At 43.5% G+C, this 15,447-nt stretch overlaps 1 protein-coding gene across 1 annotated transcript; it reads left to right on the forward strand.

Moving 5' to 3' along the window:
• Window positions 1-3: 3 nt before the first annotated feature.
• On the forward strand, window positions 4-13,200 carry DHX40 (DEAH (Asp-Glu-Ala-His) box polypeptide 40; the record flags this gene model as incomplete). Its single annotated transcript, XM_008948327.1, has 16 exons — window positions 4-102; window positions 432-551; window positions 1,672-1,902; window positions 2,097-2,163; window positions 2,716-2,847; window positions 4,250-4,349; window positions 4,819-4,905; window positions 5,391-5,573; window positions 6,108-6,188; window positions 6,883-7,040; window positions 9,131-9,245; window positions 9,532-9,640; window positions 9,936-10,030; window positions 10,557-10,626; window positions 11,020-11,248; window positions 13,061-13,200. Coding segments are annotated over 16 exons (2,016 nt in total), but the record flags the coding sequence as incomplete, so codon positions are not given.
• Window positions 13,201-15,447: the final 2,247 nt, after the last annotated feature.

The following is a 15,447-nucleotide window of genomic DNA, read 5'->3' on the forward strand; positions in this document are numbered from 1 at the left end:
GTCGCCACCATCTCGGTGGCGCAGCGGGTGGCCGAGGAGATGGGCTGCGCGCTGGGGGGACTCGTCGGGTACCAGGTCCGATTCGACGACTGCAGTACCGAGGTAGGGCTCCGGGGGCCGTGCTCCTGCGGGGGACGTGGCCAGGGGAGGGGAGGGATTGGACTGCAGCTCAGTTGTTTGCCCGTGGGCCTCGCTGTGGGGTGATGTGGCCCTGTGGCCTGTTCTGAGGGTCTCTGGCCTGTCACAGCTTTGGTGGGGCTGCAGTTGTAAGCATCAGGTAACTCATTTGATCATGTGTTTTGGGTGCCTGACATGCCTCAGTACCTGTGCTGCAATCTGTGTGTTCTGCACAAATAAGTGATCTGTGTAGGAGTGTTTACCATGAAATTAAAGTCCAGGCTAAGAGCTGAATGTCTCATCAAACCCTCCAGGACACTGCCATCAAGTACATGACAGATGGCTGCCTGCTGAGGCACATTTTGGCAGACCCCCTTCTCAGCAAGTACAGCATCATCATTTTGGATGAAGCCCACGAGCGGAGCCTCAGCACTGTGAGTGTTGCTTTACATCTGTCCTTTTGGGTCACTGTTTTTACTTTACTGAGATCTACTTTCTTTTCTGCCCAATCCCTAAGGATTTGGACTGACTTCCTATGGATGTGCTTTACCCTTTTGCTGTCCTAAGACCATAGAATTGCTCCTTTGTTTATTATATGCTGCATAATCTGAAAATAAGATGCAGCCTGTAATCCTGTTGGGATTGTTGTAGCTGTTGTGTTTGAAAGCAGTTAAAACTTGGCTGGCTATTGGATTCATTCCCAAAATTTCTAGGAGTATGAAGCCAGTGCAGCAAACACAAACTTTCTATTAGAGTTGTAAATAAAAAAGCAAAAACAAACCTGCAAACAAACAAAGGCCTAAACCATCTCCCTCACTCTAAGGCCTGAAGTTTCTTAGGGCGTGTACGTGACTGTGCAAAGAGATTGTGGCTTTTGGGATCATGGAAGTGTCCAGACTGAGCTCAGTACCAAGGACTATCAAATGTCACTCTGACCCTTCTGTGGCAAGTGAAGCAAGACAGGAGTCATTCAGTCCTGAAGAGCTTGTGTTGTGTCAAACAACCTAATCTACTGGTGCAGCTGGGGGAAGGGAACGTGCTTCCTGAGTCCCAGATCTGCCCTCAAGCCTCTGAGTGTATTGCAAGTAATTGAGCTGGGGTTATGTTAGAACTTATTGCTCCTTCACCTGTGTCTAACTAAAAGGAGCAATTTTTTAATCCAGAGCACTGCAGAGTCAAATAAACTTGCTAAAGTGGTGACAATAAATAGTACAGCAAAGGAGAGTGCACACTCAGTCAAGTAATGTGTGCTGGATAAAGGTGATGATTTCTTAAAATGGGTCTGAGAGTATAAAAATGAAGTTCCACTGATTCTGTGGATAGGCTGTGAGAAGAGCTGTTAAAAAATATCCAATTCTAGAAACCAGTTAGCACACTTAGGAAATGATCAGGGTAAGTGTATGTTGCAGGAGAAGCTCTTCTGAGTGCTTAAGTCCTAAAGATATGATTTTCTGTCTTTGTTCTCAGTGGGATAAAATCAGTCCCCTCCAAGTTCATCAGGCACCTCTCAGAAAACAGGGGTACTAATACAAGTTGCTTCTGGTTTTCTGTTAGGATATTTTATTTGGTTTGCTGAAGAAGCTGTTTCTACAGAAGACACCATCAGGCAGGAAGACAGCCATGAAGGTGGTGGTGATGTCAGCCACCCTGGAGGTTGACAAGCTCTCGGAGTTCTTCGGGCACTGTTCAGTGCTGCACATTCCAGGAAGAAGTTACCCTGTCAAGGAGATATTCTGCAACCTGCTCAGCCCGCGGGACGTGGGCGGCTCTGCGTACCTCACAGAGGTCTGGCCTGCTTCACTTGGCCTCTGGGGGGTGGGCTCTGGTCTGGGTGTGATTATCATCTCTGAAAGACCACAAGAATCAGCTGCTGTAGTCTTAGCATCTCTGCAGGGTGGAGGGATGAATTAGTTATACTGAGTTTTAGAAAGAGCAAGGGAGATTCCAGCTGTTATTGGCTTGTTTGTTGTTTGTTTCAGGCTGTGAAGGTGACACTGGATATCCACTTGAATGAACCAGCAGGTGACATCTTGGTGTTCCTGACAGGTGAGAATTTTCCTCTCAAGAACTGATGGTTGTTGCAGGAGAAGCATGGCATTGCCAGCAGAGCAGGGCGTCCTGCCAGTGGCTCTCTGGTTTGCCCCAGAGCAGCAAGCAGAGAAGGGAGGGCTGCAGGTAGATGCTCATAGTCCTGTGAAGGGACAGCTTTCAGAGCACATTGTGTTTGAGATCAGATAAGAAAAACACTAACCTAAAAATTTGCCTGTAAGCTTTTCTTCCTTTGCTAAAATTGCTCTGTTTGTATTGTCTGTGTGTTTTGTTTTATTGTTAAGTCAGGAAGGGAGAATTTCTTTAGCTGCAAAACCCTACCTCAGTGCATGGCCCAGGCACTTTTAAGTCACCTTTTAAGGAAGAGCCTTTGTGAGAGGCACTGTGGAAAGATGGGACATCCCCTCCTAAACTAACTCCCATAAATAGTCTTGCTTGTAATGATGACTCTAATATTGGCAAAACAATCTTGTTTAAAGATGTGACAAATCAGGAAGGCAGAGTTCTAGCAACGTAGGTTGCTCTGAATGCTCTTGTATGTTTTTTTAGGTCAAATAGAGATAGAAAGAGCTTGTGACTTACTCTTCAAGAAAGCAGAATCTATCGATTACCGCTATGAAGTGCACGATCGGTCTGTTGAAGGTCTCCTCATCTTACCATTGTATGGCTCAATGTCAACAGGTAGAAGCATACAGTGTCACATGGAACTTAATTCACATAAATGCTAACTGCAAGAGTTGTTAAAAACAGTGTACTAATCAAATGTTTCTGTTGTGATTGGAAAAAATGGCATTAATTAACCCGTTTGTTACGGTGCTGTAGCACTACAGGTTCTTTCTGTGACAGTCATAAACTGATCAAACTTCAGCCTTCTCTGTACTGGTACAGAAGCCTCCAGGGAAAATTCATGTTCACTGAAATGGCTTCACAAGGTCTCCAGCTTAGGAGGGGGGATATTGTGTAACTGAGAGTTCAGATGTCTTACTTAGGCCCTCATGTTCTATTTTGTATGGAAAAGGTCTTTCCATCAGCTGAGAACAGGCTGTAAGGGAAGATAGCAGCAGCACAGTGTCACACAGTACAGAAGAGTACAGGTTATCAGAGTCAGTCTGTTCTGTTTGGCAGCAGTACAGCAGTTGGTTTCAAAGAGTTAAAAACAAGGGCCTTGTGACCTTTACTGAACACAGGCACTGTGTTTTCAGATGAGCTTGAGTGTGATGTTTAAATGTGGGTGCAGTGTGTAGAATGCCAAGAGGCTGAATAAGTTTCCAGAAGAGCAGGACAGCAATTTCCATCTGAAAGTGCTCTAGGGTAAAAGGTCTGGAGGGAGGGAGCAAAATTTTTACCTCCCCAAAAGAGCTAAATGAAAAGTTGCATAAATGAAAGCTGTAACTTCTTCCTCACTCCATGAGAGGTGTTAGATTCCTGACTGAGAGTGATACTGTATTCTTTTTGTTTGTGGTAGTTTTTCAGAGGCCACTGTATTTTAATATTTTTTAGATACACAAGATAATTTTCCTTAAAAGCATTTTTCTATTTTTCAAGTATGGTAAGTGAGAAAATTACAGGGGAAAGTTGAATTTACAACTCCCTTGTTTTTTGTTCTTTGGAAAGCCAAATGGATTAATGGAATAATCATATAAGCATATAATCATAATAATCATATGCTGCTGTGTTACATGGTAAAAGATGATTTACTGGAAACATGGGGGTTTAAATGAATCTTTTCATGTTCTCCTTCACTTGCTGTGGTTGTTGAAACCTTTCAAGTGCTTTGTGATTCTGTTAAGACCAGACATCTTGCTTGTTTTTCCTAGCTCTGGGTTAGGAAGCATCCAGGAGAGTTGGCCTTTCTTGATCTCAAAATCTTCCTGAATATGCAAGCAATACAGAAGATATTCTCTGACTTCTGACATGCTAAAATAGTACCAGATCTGTATTTTAGCATTTCACATTGTTCACATCCTAATTTCATTCCATTAACTTTCACTAAGCCTTTAAGTTTGCACAGTGTTAGAGGTGTGGTTTGAAATGAGAGCTTTGTAACACTACAGATTGTTTGACTGACTATCTGTCATTTTAGATCAGCAGAAGAGCATATTCTTGCCAGCTCCTGCAGGAGTTAGGAAATGTGTGGTCTCCACAAACATTGCTGCCACATCTCTGACTATTGAAGGAGTCAGGTATTGTTTGCTGTCCTTTGTAAGAGCTGTAACAGAGGAAATAATTCAGAAAGTTCTACTAGATTTATATTACTAGCTTAGATTACTGGAAAAATGCCCCTGAGACTTCCTTCTGCTACTGTTCCTGCCCAGTAATTATTACCTGTTGCTTTTTTTTGAGCATGTAGTGAATAAAAAAACCCTTTGATACTATTTTATAGTCTTATAGGTAACTAATATTGTTGGACCCTAATCTGAAATAAAATCTTCATTAAATGAGCATAGTCTCTTTGGGTGCTGGGAGGTATTTGAGACATCCTGCAGACTGAAGCCTTGCAGGCCTGCAGTGACCAGCAAAGTGTAACTACCTGTTTGGAGTGGTTGTAGGGTGAATGTGTTCTTGCTTTGATGATATGCATGTGGCAGTTACCTGTCTGTCTACTGAGGTGTCTGTTGTTTTCTTCTCTGACAGAGTATGAATCTTTTTCAGATATGTGGTAGATAGTGGGTTTGTGAAGCAGTTGAATCATAACCCCCGAGTTGGCTTGGACATCCTGGAGGTGGTTCCCATTTCAAAGTAAGCTTTAAAAAGGTTGTGTGCTTGGTGTTTCTGGGAGTTGGTCTGACAATACTGTGCCTTGGTTGATTTTCAAACAAGTAAATAAAAGGGGGGAGGTACTGGCTTTGAGGGTCTGTAATTTAAAGCCATTTTGTTTGCTGCTAAATAGAAAGTGGTTCAGGACATATAATTTCTTACAAGTTACAGACATAAGGAATTGACAGAGCAGTGTCTGTAGTCTGAACAGTGGCTCACGTGTCATCTTTGTGTGCTGAATACAACAGCCTGATTCAGAGCAGCTTCAGAAAATCCTCCCTTGCACAGAAATGCTGCTTCATTCAGCTGGTTCTTGTGTAGCTGGATTTCTCATCTGCTGCACAGTATAACATATCTTCCATCTTCAGTCATAGAAATTGCAGTTATTTATCATAATTACAGTGTGCTTCTGTGGGGAATAACAGAAGGGATCAAGAGTTTGGATTTTTTTTGTTTTGTCCTGGAAGGAGTGAGGCCACTCAGCGAGCTGGCCGGGCTGGCAGGACCTCCTCAGGGAAGAGCTACAGGCTGTACAGCAGAGAGTTCTGGGAGCAGTGCATGCCTGACCACACAGTGCCAGAGATCAGGAGAACCAGCCTGACATCTGTCATCCTGACCCTGAAGTGCCTTTCTGTGCATGATGTCATAAGGTAACCTACATGGAAGGGGAGATTATGGTTCTCTCCTGAGTCCCAGCAGCCTGGGCAGCAGCAGCCTGTTGGCAGGAGGCAGGATTAGGTCCCAACTGTGGCCCGTTGATCCAATCAGCTTTTCTCCTCTTCTCCTTGGTCTTTAATGCCAGATGGGAGCCTGAGCTCAAGTTCTCTTTGAGTTTGTGCCAAAACCAGCTTCCTCTCTCCAAAATGAAATAGTTAATAGTTCACCTTTTAAATTACTGATGTTGGTATCCCAAAAGCTTCATCTCTGTGGAACTGTTTAATTTTAGGATCATGCTTGTGCAGAAAATACAGTTCATCTTTGCATGTGCCATGCTGGGATTTGTCATCATAATTCTTCAGCCTGAGGCTATGCATACAATAAAACATATCTTGAAGGTGCTTATGTGCACTTGGGTCAGAAACCTGTGTTGGAAGGTTGCAAGAGTGTTTTAATCAATGTGAACACTAACAAAGCTGTCCTGAATCTGAACAGTGAGATTTTGTTATGTCATTTTTTCACTGTAGATTTCCCTATTTGGACTGCCCTGAAGAAAGACACATTTTAGAGGCTCTCAAGGAACTTTACCAGTGTGATGCTATTGACAGGTAAAAAATAGAGGATTGCACTCACTACAAGAATTTAAAATCTAATAGTTTAACTGGTGGCAGTGAGTTGTTCACATAGACTAAAGGACTTCCCCAAGCAGTAGAATGTTTCCTCATCAGACCTGGCGGTTAACTACTGGGTTTTAATATAGTCTCTGTCAGATCAGGTTTAGGGCATGGCTTATGACTTGAGAGATAGAGAGATTAACTTCACATTGTCCTGGAGTTCCTGAGTGACCTCAGACAAGTGACCTCAACTCTGCTGTAGTTCCTGACAGCAGCTCCCAGACTGTTGTGATGAAGGTGCTTAGGCACGAGCTGGGAGGCCCATTCAAGAACTCGAGGCAGGAAGTGAGATCTTGTCCTAAGCTTCCAGGAATTCTTCTTGAAAAACAAACCAAAAGAAAGCCTTTAAAAGTGAATATCTGGTACAGTTAAAAAGCTGGCTTTGCTTGCCATGAAGCAGGGGAAAGCAAACTGGAGAAAGGTGAAACATTCTGCTGCTAGTGACACTTGCTGCACGTCTCCAGCACCTCTCTGGGCACACAGACTGAGGTGTTGGAACAGTCCAGAGGGAAATGCTTCTTTCATGCCCTTTTTTATCAGTGCATGGTGGCTGTGATGTGTTTGTGTTGTAATTTACATTTAAACATGGTTTTGTTGAATGTGGCATTTGAATCTTCCCTGGGTTAAGGAGAGGCCACGTGACAAGACTGGGTGAATTCCTGGTGCAGTTTCCCCTCCCTCCCAACCTGGCCTGTGCTGTCATAAAAGCTGCTTCCCTTGACTGTGAAGATCTGCTGCTTCCCATAGCAGCCATGCTGTCTGTGGAAAATGTCTTCATTCGTCCAGGTAGGCAGCCCCTGACCCCAGAGCAGCCTCAGGGGGGTGGGCAGTTCTGCTTGGGCTGGGATGTCTGGGGCAGGGGTTAGGCAGCACATGCTGCTTCACCTGCAGACCTTTCCTACAGCTGCCCTCTGCAGGGTTTTTGCTCTCAGTAGTTTTGTGTGCTGATAGTTTGTGAAGGCCATGGTTATGAAATGGGAGCTGATTTTATGTTTTGAACAGTGGTAGCACAAGACTTCACTTGACTGTAAGGATACTCCTGCCAGGGAGCAAACTGGTCTCCTTAGCTGGGCCAGACACTGGTGGGAGATAAGCATTTACCTTGAACTAATGCTTTGCATAATGCTCACATTGCAGGGTGAGGAAGATTCCTCAAGTGCAATGCCTTGTCTTCTGGAGTGCATTGTAGGAGATCTGTAGGGAAGAATGGTGAGATTAGGACAAATACACAATGGCATTTTGCCTGTATGCTTTTACAGCTTTCTGTGGTCTTGGAGTCAGGGCACATTGCACGTTGGGAATTAGACAACAGCTGTTCCAAAGACTTCAAAATAGCATGGAATTTGGTTGCATTTGTCCCGAGGCTGTGAGCTGTAAAGCAACACATGGGTGAGAGAGTGGTTGCTGGGAGGTCATAAGGGGGAAAGCTGTGTTACAGGAGGGGAAAACAAAAAAAAAAAAAACACACTCCCCCTGCCCCTCAGACAAAACCAAACCCTAAACCCCTTAAAAAAACCAACAACCCAACCCTACCCACCAGAGAAAGAAACCACAGCAGATGTTTTGCTGTTGGTCTCAGTACAGAAAACACAGGGACTGATTGTTTTTAATGCATGGAGTCTCCTCTGCATTGGCTCTTCTGTTCAGTAACTCTGAGTTATTGGGAGAACCTCAGTTGTCACTGCCTCTATCTCCAGTGTTTTTCTAAATGGAAAATATACTTTTGCTGTGGTTCCAAGCCAGCACCTCTCACTAGTGCTGAACCCATTCTCCCATGTCCTCCTTCCTTTCTCCTTCCCCCCCACCTGCCCCCCAGCTGTGCTGCCTATAGCCTTTGTATGTAGCACAGGTTTTGTGGGAGACCTTTGTCCTTTCTAGTCACTCACTGGCTCTGGCCCAGTTACCTCTGTAGTGTATTAACCGTGCCTGTTAGGGCAGCAGCTGGAGGCACTGCTGGCAGTACTGATAGCCTGAATTCTGCCCGGGGGTCTTTCCCTTTGTGGCAAACGTGTGTTTGCTTTCCCATCCCCCACCCAGCAGGGTGCCCTCCTTATCTGCTCCGTGTTACTCCCCAGCAACCCCAGGCATCAGGAGGCAGAGAGGCTCCCACCCTGAACACACTTGTGTGCAGTATGCATGTGAACAGGCCTCCTGACTTCATGGGTGTTCATTTTAGTTCCTGCAAGCTCCTGATGTTGTCTGCAGTAGGGCAGCAGTGCTGTGCACTGGCCTTTGCAGCTGGATCCCTCTCTACTGAGGGGCATGGGTTGTGCTGGGGAGGAAATTTTTTGTGTCTTTAACACTTGAAATAACACTTTGGAAGTGTTGGTTTTGCCTGGTACATTCCTAGCATTTAGTGAAGGTGAATTCCCACTAAGCTCACAGATTGGATCTTTTCTAGACTCTTATTTAAGACCTCCTGGCTATGGAGCTTGAGAACTAGGACAAAAGCTGAGTTAAATAGATTAGTGCTATGATGGGGTGATTTCAACAGTTTTGGTTTTGGCAAAACTTTCACTTGATCCCAGTGAGCTGTTTGTTTAAGGTCACTGTTCCTTTATCTGTCCATCTTGATGTCTGAATTGATTGTGAGAGAGAAATACATAGAGCCTTTCTTTCTAAGAGACTAGAGTTCTTCATCCCTCGTGCTGATTGATGAGATTAATCACAGATTTAATAGCATTTACGTGTTCTTGTTCAGCAGTAGTGGAAGGAGGAAGAACTGTAAAAGCAGCTGTGGAGGAGAGAGAAATCCAAAAATAACATGAATAAAGAGCTGAGACTGTCAAACACACTTTGGAGAGATGCTCACAGAAAATTAAGGAGTGATAAAAAAGAATGACTTTGTTAAAGTGAGCTGTAACTTATTTCCTCAGGTGATCCTCAGAAGCAAAAGGAGGCTGAGCTTCAACACCAGGAGCTTTCTTCACAAGTGGGAGGATGCAATGACTTTGCAACCCTCTTAAATATTTTTGAACAGTGCAAAGCAAGGTATAAAATGATTCCTTCCAGTAACAGCTTTTGCATTGCTCATAACTCCCAGCTGCTGATGGGTTTTAGATGTATTGTGGATATGCACATATATGCACTGTACTTTATTGCAGATTTATTCCTTATTGTGACCTGTATTTGCTGTCAAGACACCTATTATTTAAACTAACAAAGTATCTGGCTGTGTAGGTTGCCTTCTTTGTACGACCATAACAAAAAATAGAGGCAACTTTCTGCCTGCAGCTTACAAAGGGCTTCTTTATAATACAAGTATTTCTGTCCTCAGCAAGTCTCCTTCAGCTTGGTGCCAGAAACACTGGATCCACTGGAGAGCTTTAAAATCTGCTTTTAGTGTGGAAAAACAACTTCGGGAAATAATCAGCAAACTGAAACAGGTAATGAAACATCATTTTTATATATATTTAAGATATGTACTGGCTGTGTGAGCCTTTGCCAAATGGCTGCTGCCTTTCTCCAGTGGAAACTAATCTACTTAAATGTTTATTGGAGCATCCTGGCTGTGGCTTGTTGAACTGACAGGTATGATGGTGGTAACAAGCAAGGAGGAGTTCTTCTCTCCTCATGGTTTCCATAGGGTGAGAAACTTGGAGTCTAAAATCCTTGGGATGGAGGAGGCATAGCAGCTTTTTCTTTAGGAAAGATCCTGATTCATGTTTTTTCTTTATGTAGCTGCCAGACTTCCCTAAAGAGACATTTGAAGGCTCCAGAACTGAAATGCTAAGAAGGTGTCTGTGTGCAGGATACTTTATCAATGTTGCTAGGAGGTAAGTAATAAAGTTTGGAGAACTGAAAGATATTATCAATATTCTTTAAAATTGTAGCTGCATATTGAAACAGAACAGTAAGGCTGTGTATTGTTAAAAAGCAGCAAAGCAGCATTTGCAGGTGGTGTTTCCTGGGGCATACGTTGCTTTTTGACTCTCATTCCTGGGGAATTTGCTTACATCCTTGGAATAAGAGTTTTTCTGTCTGTGAAATGCACTTGCAAGCTGATGAGTAGTTCCCAATCCTAAAGGGCTTAGAAATGTCCAATTATTGTGGCTGTCAAAGGCTTCAAACCCTGTTTATTATTGTGGTGGTATAGCTGCAGTGTTACTCTGGTAAATTAGACACATTTTTATTCCTCACTGGCTTTTTATTTTTACAGTTTAATTCTGGAAGGGTCTTCCTCTGCTTATACATCTGAGTATTTTTTTCTATACTGCTACTGATTTGCTTAGTTTTGTGTTGCTGTCTAAAGACAGTGAAGTAAGTTTCCTTATTTGTTTATTGTTTTCACAAACCTTTCAGATCTGCAGCCAAGACATTCTGCACAATGGACGGACATGGCAGCATAGTTTATATCCATCCTTCATCTGCAGTAAGTTACCAGAGGCTGCAATAATAAAACAGCAAACAACTTGTAAAAGGAATAAGAAGCAGCTCCCTGTAAACTCTTCCTCTTGTGTTTGGTCTGTGCTCACTTACAGCCAGGAGAAGCAGAAGTGTTCGTTTTGAGGGTGGGCAAGAGTCTCACTTCTTCAAATTTGCATATGTTTGGCTTCTGAAATGAGTGTGACATTAACTGAGCTTTCTCTCTGGCTCTTTGGATTTAGGTCATTGTAAGCAAGTCATTAGGCCTTAAGTTTCCCTGTCTGAAACTTTAGGATAATATCTTTAGCTCCTTCTTGCATCTGAAGATGTTCCACTGGAGTGTGCTCTAGAAATAAAACTGATTTTTGAGCAGTTCTAAAATAATCTCTTGCTTTTTGAGCTGTACAACCAGGAGCCACACCTGGAGTGGATCATCTTCCACGACGTCACCGTGACAGCCAAGATCTACGTGCGCACGGTGTGTCCCGTTCGCTACGAGTGGGTCAGGGACCTGCTGCCAAGGCTGCACCAGATTGATGCCTATGAGCTGAGCAACGTGGCACGGGAGGAGGTGACTGAGGAGGAAATAACCAAGTGGCAGCATAAGGAGGACCTTAAAAGGCAGTTGGGTAAGTTCGTTACTAGTCCTTGTCTGGGATGCGTGTGTGGTTTTCTCGGTGGCTGTAGATGTGTGTGTATGATGTCACTGAATGAATTCTGGACTAGTAGGTGTTCATCTGTTTAGCACTTGATAGGTGTAGTTACAAGGTGTTTTCTTGTCTTACTACAGTTTTGTAATCCTTATTTTCCTGCCTCTGCAGTGTGTGTGGTGGTGTCTGCTCAGTGGTTCTTGCCGTGCTTCCCCCTCCTTTTGGTTTACTCTAACTGGCAGGAGCAGAACTTTAATGCAGAGTTGAATAAAAGCATTTTGAGTCTGACCATTTAAGCTTGTGAAGGGCATCTAGCCATAGATACCCAAAATAATATTGTCCTGAGAGGGAGAAGTCCCAAGGGCTATGAGGTATGGGGAAGAAAAATAACCCAACCCTAAAAAACCCACCAAACAAAACACACAGAGGAAAAGGTGTTTTGGTGAGTGTCTCATTCTGACAATATGTTTAAGTAGTCAGTTTTGATTAAAACTGGTGCCTGCTAACTGGTCTGGCTGCTTGGCATTCTTGGAATTCTTCTGTCAGCAGGTTTCATAAAGCAGCTGAGTATTCAGAGGGCCTCTCTACTCCTGAGCTGACCCTTCCAAAACTTTGATTTAATCCCCAGTACAGGCACTGGCAGTATATGTGCTCTTCAGTTTCCTTAACAGTGGAAAGGATTTAGACTCTTGTGCACAGGCCAGCACCTCTTTCTTTCCTGCACTGTTGTATGAATCAGCCATTTTAAACGATCAAAACCAGGAATTTGGTTTGGTTATAAATTTGCTGGAAAGGATATTTGCATTAGTTGATAATGGGGAGGAGCCACATCTATTTTTCTGAAGCCCAAGGAGCTGAGGTTTATTCTCTTTATCCCACTTAACTTTTTGGCTTCACCAGGCAATTGTAAATTAACTTGAGATTAATATTGACCTTATAGATGTGTTTCTGAGAGCTTCATAAAAATAGGTGGCTGAATAGCTCACAAAGGCTTAATTAGTACCCAGTGGAAGGAGAGGCTGCAGCATGAGCTGAATGATTATTTGACTCTGAGACAGAATAATTACAAATACTCCAATAGTGAAAGTTAATTAAAGCTTCTTCCTTGTATCAAAGAATCTGGTGCCCAGCCCCAGAGCCCTAGGAACAGGCTGCAGTAGCTGCATCTTTCACACAATGCTTGGGCTCACAGAGTCTTTGATTTTTTTAAAAAAAATATTTTAAACTGAAAGTATTCCTTGTTTTTCTTTCCCCCTGGGAGAAGCACTCCCAAGGTCTCAGCTCTGTGGGAGAATGCATGTTCCTAATGGTATCTGATCAGGAGTATTGACTTCTCCCACTCCTCTATCTGTATGTTATCATCTCTCTTCCTCCTACCTCCAGAAATTTATAGTTTATTATAAGCTTTTTTTTCCTCTGTGCTGTCTCTGTCCTGCCTAATTCTGAGTTTGAGATGTGTAATTTAGAGAAGAAATGGGCACAGAGAACAAAAGAGACAGAGTGTCTGTTAGAATAAAAAAACAAGATGGGCATCTGGGTAGGAGATGAGCCCTGCTGCAAATGTTGACATGGGAGTTAAGGCATGATTTTTGTTTGTTTTCATTTGGTTTTCCCCTCCCTGCTGTGGCAGTCTGTCCTCTCTAGAAGTCGTTCAGATGACTGGCTAGGACTTGAAAAACATTTGAGATTCTTTTGGGGGGTTTTGGATATTTTGCAAGTAGGAGGAAATGTGACACTGGGGATTTTGACATAGAGTATATATTACTTTACTTTCTGTTATTCTCCTCCCAGAAGGACAAAGAGACAACTCTGCCAAGAAGATGGAGAGAAGGAATGATGACCAATCAATACTGGATGCCCGAGCTCGGTATCTTGAGAGAAAGCAGCAAAGAGCACAAGGTTTAACTGGCCCAGTGAAAGAAGTGGGGTGATACTGGTGGCTGCTCTGCTGGTGAGAGCTGAGAGGCAGCTTGGTGTGGTTCTTCTGGGTGTGTTTGCATACTGCAGAATGACTACCTGGAAGGAAGGAAAGCTCCTGCTTTGTGGTACATTGGAGTGACAGAGCCTACAAACACCATCTCCCTTTGCTGCATCCAGCAGGGAGAAGTTACCAAGCTGAAATCTTGTTGCTACATGTCACTGGCTACAATTCCTGGGCCTCAAATGTGGAGGAAGACTGCTACTTACTGTGGTGCCAGTTCTGTGGCATGCAGTTGACTTAGAAAGGTCTCAGTGGCATTATTAATAAACTTTTCTTAAAGGTAGTTTTTTAAAGGAGTGGAACTATCACTTTTTATCCATTTTACTTTGTATGATCATGGCTATGCAGTCCTCACTCTGCTCAGGAAAATGCATAAGAAGTGCTCTTTTAATGATTGAACCATGCTGTGGTTTAACCCCAGCCAGCAACAAAGCACAACCACCAGGATCTAAATCCTAAAGGACATTTGCCACTTGCATCCTCTGTTGCAGACAGTGTTTCCACTCTGTGCAGTGCTGTTTCTGGGTGAAGATGTCTTTGTGTGCAAAGTATTTTGTAAATATTTTCACATTCTTGCTAACAATGCCTAATTTTTGTCAGGGATGATTTAGCAATGTGTATTTTCCACTTGGGGAAAAACCTACCCCAGTACCTGGCCAGGTTACATGCTGCAGTCTGTCAGCAAGCCTGGTGCCTAGTGGGCTGTTTGTCTGAGGTCTGTAGCTGGGTTGTTTCATTTTGTGTGTTTTTATTTTTAAATGTATGGATTTCAGTCTGAAGAATTAGTGTTTGAAACGTGTAGTAAGAATACACAAGGAAATCACAAGTTTTTTTCCTTGAAGCAAAGAGCTGTGATGCATTGTTATAAAATTTGTTTCCTTCTCCATAAAGAGGTGGTCCCCTACTGCCACCTTCATAATCCTGAAAAGTCCCTGTGCTCTTGTGGGGGGTTTTCTCATTTGCTATTTGTCACTTTCAAGTTATATTTTTGTATAAGATAATTTCCAAAAAACGAGCAGACCCTACTGTAGTTTTTCATGCCTCAGTTGTGTGCAGCTGTCCCCCCTTCAGTCGCTCTCCAGGTAACACTGTTAGAGGGATGTTGTTTGGAAGCTCTTGGTGTGAAGCATTGAAGTGTTGCACCTCTGTACTGTGCAGGCTGCAGCTGATCACAAGCTTTCAGAAACCTTTGGCTTCTCTTACAGGGAATGTGATAATATTACTCTTCATAAAGAAGGTGGCAGGTCTGATAATTGTCCCTCTTTCTGTGATTGTACCTATTAAAATGAAAAAGCTGAGGGAGTGGGTGAATCAAACAGCTCCTGGTTGTGGTCAGTCTTTGTAGGAAGTGGGATGTTTACAATTCCTCTTTCCTTTACCCTGCCTTCGGATGGAAAAGGGGTTTGCTCTTTCAGACTCTGCTTTTGAGAAGCCAGCACTTTTCCATGACTAAACCTATAGCCTGAATTTTGCAAAATCCCACAAATCATTGCTCTTTCCTTTGATTTATATTAGATCTGTGATGCTGTAGCCACATAACAAGTCAGATGACATCTGCACCACAGGGGCTGTCTGAGGTCAGTAGCTGGAGCTCCAGCTCTTGCCTGGGGCTGGGTATCTGCACACATCCTCCTCCTTTGTGTGTGGATTTTCATTTGCTTCATAGTAAGAAGGGAGTTGTGGTTTTTTTTTCACCCCCTGTGTTTCAGGGGTGCTCAGAGGTTTTGGAATTGTGAATTTAAGACAAAGCAAAAGTGGTCTGAGGAAATAACCATGAGACTGCAGAACAGGTAAAGCTCTGAGAACAGTGTCGGGGTGCCTGTGCCGTACAACACACACAACTTCTCAGTAAAGTGCTTGGAATGCTGCAGTCATCACGTAAAAAGAGTTAAGTTTTACCAGTTTCTATGGGCCGGAGTTACATTAAGTTAATCAACATAGAAGGAAAGGTGAAGTTTCATTATGTTACTGTACATATTAACAGTATTCTGTGGCAAGAGTCCTTCAGACCGCTGCTGGAGGCTCAGGGGCCTGCTGCCCCCCGGGCTAATGTTCATTCCCACCCCAGGATGTTGGTGGAGGTGGGTCGAGACCAGCCTCTGGCCCTTCCCTACTTCGTTCTCTTTTTCCGTGAGGATTTACTGGCGCAGGGCTGGGTGACATGTCTCCCTCAACCCCTGGCCGGGCCCGTGCAGCG

This window comes from Merops nubicus, unplaced genomic scaffold (genome assembly GCF_000691845.1).
Source record: "Merops nubicus isolate BGI_N331 unplaced genomic scaffold, ASM69184v1 scaffold36419, whole genome shotgun sequence".
NCBI classification, from domain to species: domain Eukaryota; kingdom Metazoa; phylum Chordata; class Aves; order Coraciiformes; family Meropidae; genus Merops; species Merops nubicus.